At 39.9% G+C, this 6,049-nt stretch overlaps 1 protein-coding gene across 1 annotated transcript in view; it reads right to left on the reverse strand.

The window, feature by feature from the left end:
- The window catches only part of SYCP1 (synaptonemal complex protein 1), a 75,121-nt gene that overhangs the window by 13,723 nt on the left and 55,349 nt on the right, over nucleotides 1-6,049 (reverse strand). The window contains exons 31-32 of the mRNA XM_014534662.1: nucleotides 5,326-5,418; nucleotides 4,185-4,263 (exon numbers count right to left, since the gene is read on the reverse strand). Of these exons, the coding sequence (XP_014390148.1) occupies nucleotides 4,185-4,263; nucleotides 5,326-5,418 (172 nt within the window). The remainder of the gene's footprint in view (nucleotides 1-4,184; nucleotides 4,264-5,325; nucleotides 5,419-6,049) is intronic.

Below are 6,049 nucleotides of genomic sequence, written 5' to 3' on the forward strand. Positions count from 1 at the left end.
GCCGCCATCTTGGCTGACAGTTAATTTACATATCTCCCTGATTAGCCAATGGGAAGGGTAGCGGTCGTACGCCAATTACCATGTTTCTCTTTTATTAGTGTAGATATATATATATAAAAGGTATGTTGCTTATAAGAGACTCACTTAAGCATTAAGGACATTCATAGCCAGAAAGTAAAGGGATGGAAAAAGATATGCCATACAAATGGAAACCAAAAAAGAGCAGGAATAGCTATACATATATCAGACAAAATAAGCTTTAAGTCAAAAGCTGTAACAAGAGACAAAAAAGGTCATTATATAATGACTAGAGGCCCGGTGCACAAAAATTTGTGCACTTGGGGGATCCCTCAGCCCAGCCTATGCCCTCTTGCAGTCTGGGACCCCTTGGAGGACGGGGGATCGGGCCCAAGCTGGCAGTCAGACATCGCTCTGGCAGCCCGGCAGCCCTCGGAGGATGTCAACTTGCCAGCGGGAAGCAGGCCTAAGCTGCAGTTGGACATCATTAGCGCTGCTGAGAAGGCGGGAGAGGCTCCCACCCCCACTGCTGTACTGGCAGCCATCAGCCTAGCTTGTGGCTGAGCAGAGCTCCCCCTGTGGGAGCACACTGACCACCAGGGGGCAGCTCCTGCATTGAGTGTCTGCCCGCTGGTGGTCAGTGTGTGTCATAGTGACCAGTCATTCCCAGTCGTTCTGCTGTTAGGGTCAGTTTGCATATTACCCTTTTATTATATAGGATAGAGGCCTGGTGCATGGGTAGGGGCCGACTGGTTTGCCCTGAAGGGTGTCCCGAATTAGGGTGGGGGGCCCGCTGGGGTGCCTGGCCAGCCTGGGTGAGGGGCTGATGGCTGTTTGTAGGCTGGTCAAGCCCCCCCCAGTGGGGACCCTCACCCCATAGAGGTTTGGCCAGCCTGGGTGAGGGGCTGATGGCTGTTTTCAGGCTGACCACACACCCTTTAGGGTGGGGGGTCCACTGGGTTACCTGGCCAGTCTGGGTGAGGGGCTGAGTTGTTACACTTATCTATGCATTCACTGGTTGCTTCTATCCTGATCAGAGATCAAACCCATAACCTGGCGTATTGTATCAAACTCTAACCAACTGAGCTATCTGCCCAGGGCCCAGAATATTCATTCTTAAACACATATGGAAAAAAACAAACAAAAAAAACAAAAACCACAGCCCTGACCGGTTTGGCTCAGTGGATAGAGTGTCGGCCTACGGACTCAAGGGTCCCGGGTTTGATTCCAGTCAAGGGCATGTACCTTGGTTGCAGGCACATACCCAGTAGGGAGTGTGCAGGAGGCAGCTGATCGATGTTTCTCTCTCATCGATGTTTCTAACTCTCTATCCCTCTCCCTTCCTCTCTGTAAAAAAAATCAATAAAATATATTTAAAAAAATAAATCACATACAGAACATCTCCAGGATAAATCATATGTTATGTCACAAAACAAATTTTTTTTTAAATGACAGTATGTTTTCCAATCACAATGATATGATATTTGAAGTCAATAATAGAAAGAAAATTCACAAATATGTGAAAATCAAACACAATCAACAAATAATCAATCAATTGGTCAAAGAAGAAATCAAAAGGGAAAGCCAAAAGTATCTTGAAACAAATGAAAATGGAAACACAGCATCCCAGAACTTAAAAGATACAAGCAGTTCTAAGAGGAACGTTTACAGCAATAAACACCTACATTAAGAAAAAAGAACGGCCCTGACTGGTTTGGCTCAGTGGATAGACCATCGGCCTGCGGACTCAAGGGTCCCAGGTTCGATTCCGGTCAAGGGCATGTACCTTGGTTGCAGGCACATACCCAGTAGGGAGTGTGCAGGAGGCAGCTGATCGATGTTTCTCTCTCATCGATGTTTCTAACTCTCTATCCTTCTCCCTTCCTCTCTGTAAAAAATCAATAAAATATATTTTGAAAAAAAAAAAAGAAAAAAAAGAAAAAAAAAAGAAAAAAGAACGACCTCAAACAACCTACTTTAACATCTCAAGAAAACAGAAAAGGGAAAACAAACTAAGCCCCCCAAGTTAGCAGAAGGAAATAACAAAGATCAGAACAGAAATTAATGAAATAGAGACCAGAAAAACAACAGAAAAGATCAATGAAACTAAGAACTGATTATTTGAAAATATAAACATAACTAACACCTTTAGATAGACGATTTAAAAAGAGAAAGAAGAATCAAATAAAATCAGAAACATAGAAAGAGACATTACAACAAATACCACAGAAACACAAAGGGTCATAAAAGACTACTAAAATAATTATATGCCAACAAATTAGATAACCGAGGAGAAATGGATAAATTCCTAGAAATATATACCTACTAAGACTGAATCATGAAGAAATAGAAAATAAGAATAGATCAGCCCTAACTGGTTTGGCTCAGTGGATAGAGCGTCGGCCTGCAGACTGAAAGACCCCAGGTTCGATTCCGGTCAAGGGCATGTACCTTGGTTGCGGGCACATCCCCAGTAGGAGGTGTGAAGGAGGCAGCTGATCGATGTTTCTCTCTCTCTCATTGATGTTTCTAACTCTCTATCCCTCTCCCTTCCTCTCTGTAAAAAATCAGTAAAATATATTTTTTTAAAAAGAATAGATCAATAACAAGTAAGGAGATAGAATCAGAAATCAAAAATTTGAGGAGGAAGGAACACTTTCAAATTCATTTTACAACGCCAGAGAAGGGAACTGCAAAAAAAAGAAAATTACAAGCCAATATTCTTGATAAAAACAGATGCAAAAATCCTCAACAAAGTATTAGCAAACAGAATTCAACAGCACATTAAAAAGATCACACACCATAATCAAGTGGAATTTATACCTGGAATGAAAGGATGATCCAATGTATACAAATCAACTAATGTGATACACCACATTAGCAGAATAGATAAAAATCATATACTGATCTCAATAGTATTTGACAAAAATACTATTATGTCTAAAAGCATTTGACAAAATTGAACTTTCTTTCATAATAAAAACTCAAAAAAATTAGGTATAGATGAAATGTACCTCAACATAACAAAGGCCATATTGAAAAGTCCACAGCTAACATCATACTCAAGGGTAGAAGCTGAAAGCTTTTCCTCTAAGATCAGTGATAAGAATGTCCACTCTCACCACTCCTACTCAACACAATATTGAAAGTCCCAGCCAAAGAAATCAGGTAAGAAAAAGATACAAAAGGCATCAGATTGGAAATGAAGATATAAAATTGTCTCTATTTGCAGATGACATAATTTTATATAGAGAAAACCTATAGATGCTACCAAAAATCTGTTAAAACTAATAAAAAAAATTCAGTGAACTTGCAGAATACAAAATTAACATACAAAAATCTGTAGTACTTCTATACATTAACAGTATTGTCTGAAAATAAAATACTCCCATATACAATAGCATCAAAAGACAAAATATTTGGGAATAAACTTAACCAAGGAAGTGAAAGATATCTACACTGAAAACTACAAGACACTGATGGAATTAATCAAAGTGCGCGCGCCCACACACACACAAAAGAAAGTTATAGTGTTCATGGATTGAAGAATTAATAATGTTAAGATGTCCATATTACCCAAAGCCTTCTACAGATTCAATGCAATCCCTATTAAGATACCAATGGCTGCTCTAGTCGGTTTAGCTCAGTGGATAGAGCATCAGTCTGCCAGCTGAGGGGTCCCGGGTGTTCAGTTCCAGTCGAGGACACATGCCCGGGTTCTGGGCTCGGTCCCCAGTAGAGGGTATGAAGGAGGCAGCCGATCAATGATTATCTCTCATTACTGATGTTTCTCTCTCTTTCTGCCTCTTCCTCTCTAAAATCAATAAAAATATTTTTTTTAAAAAAGAGCCTCCCTTTAAAAAAAAAAAGATACCAATGGCACTTTTGACAGAAGTAGAAAAAACAATCCTAAAATTTATATGAAGCTACGAAAGATCCTAAATAGCCAAAGCAATCCTGAGAAAGAACAAAGTAGGAGGCATCACTTTCTGGTTTTAAGCTATATTATAAATACTTTTTTGGGGGGGAAATAGCTAATGGGGGGAAAGCTCTTTTTTTAATCCAGTTATTCAAATGTATCATATTATTTTCCAATATTACATATTTGTAAAAATATAAGGCTGCACCTAAACCTTACAATTAGTTACTTTATAATGCCACAAAACCTACTTTTTCTTCTCTTTCTATTTCAAGTTGTTTCCTAATAGACGAAAGTTCATTTTTGAGATTGGATAGTTCAACCTCCAAAGATGCTTTCATTGATGATTGTTCTTGTTCTCTGCTCTTATAAAGTCCTATAAAGAAAAAAACACAAAGTTTTTAAGTACATATAAATGCAAACTAGTGTTTCAAATAAATTTAATTTTATAGAGAAATAAATTACTTATATATATACACTTTAAAAGCCTACTAATATGAAGGCTGCTACTTGAACATACCTAAAGATTTCATTTATACAAATATTTTATAGTTTACTAGAGGACCGGTACACAAAAATTCGTGCAATTGGGGGATCCCTCAGCCCGGCTTGTGCCCTCTCATAATCCAGGAGCCCTTGGGGGATGTCCAACTGATGGTTAAGTCACAGTCTGGCCTCCCTCTGCAGGAGGCGACTGGTGGGCCCATCGGGGGCCAGCGCTGGCTGGCAAGCAGCTGGCCCTCCACCCCCTGTGGCCTCCCTCTGTGGGAGGCAACCAGAGGGCCGCCGCCATCCCCTCCCTCTGCCTGCTGGCATCTGCCTTGGCTGGCCAGGTTCCACCCGCTCACTGGCCCCACCCCCTGCCGACCAGTCACTCCGCTGTTTGGTCAATTTGCATATTAGGCTTTTATTATATAGGATTCTAAAGAAATATTAACACTATATATCTCTCCTCCTCATTCTCTCCCAATCTACCCCTTCCGGGTTCTCCCAATCTCAATCAGAGCTCCAAACTTATATGTAACTGTAGTTTATAAGCATTCATTTGGGGGGAAAAAGAGTTCATTCCACCATTTCAAAAAATAAATTGGAAGCCTATTTAACTATAAGATTCCTTTCCGATCTAAGACATTTTTAATCTACAACTCGAAAACTATGTCAAGCCCTAGCCAATTTGGCTCAGTGGATAGAGCGTTGGCCCTCTCACTGAAGGATCCCAGGTTCGATTCTGCAAGGGCAGGTACCTCGGTTGCAGGCTCTGGCCCCGGTCGGGGAGCTTGCAGGAGGCAACAACAACAAAAAATTATGGCTTTATTTAATATTATTCTTTACCAGCAGCCATGTTGACATGAAAATTGGCTTTTATGGCTATTTATTCTGTATCTCACCAAAGATGCTTTCACTGATGATTGTTCTTGTTCTCTGCTCTTATAAAGTCCTAATTCTGAGTCTCTTTCTTCAACAATTTTATCATATTGGTGCTACATGAAACAGAAAAAAACATTTTAAATACCAGTATATTAGAACCCAAATAGATTATGCTTTAATATGACTGGTATCCTTGTGCATTTAAAATTTAAAGAAAATAATGACTATGAGTTAAGTGATGTATATATTTAAGCATATTTTTGAAATTTTTCAATTACATAAACAATGAAACCTAGATAACTGTCTTGGAAATAACACATGAGCAAGAAATTATTCTTTTTAATTGGAAACACTGAATTTCTTAATTTTAAAAACAGGACCTCTTAGAAAAGTGGCTGATTCCAGATTTGAGGCAGGAAATACATGATGAATCTGGAATGCTGTCATAAGAAAAAGCAGGAAAGCTATCAAGGACTATTTTTTTTTTTATTGATTTTTTACAGAGAGGAAGGGAGAGAGATAGAGAGTTAGAAACATCGATGAGAGAGAAACATCGCTCAGCTGCATCCTGCACATCTACTGGGGATGTGCCTGCAACCCAGGTACATGCCCTTGACCGGAATCGAACCTGGGACCCCTCAGTCCGCAGGCCGACGCTCTATCCACTGAGCCAAACCGGTTTCGGCTATCAAGGACTATTAAAGTCAAGTCAAGCCCTAACCGGTTTGGCTCAGTGGATAGAGC

Source organism: Myotis brandtii, unplaced genomic scaffold (genome assembly GCF_000412655.1).
Source record: "Myotis brandtii unplaced genomic scaffold, ASM41265v1 scaffold131, whole genome shotgun sequence".
Taxonomy (NCBI): Eukaryota; Metazoa; Chordata; class Mammalia; order Chiroptera; family Vespertilionidae; genus Myotis; species Myotis brandtii.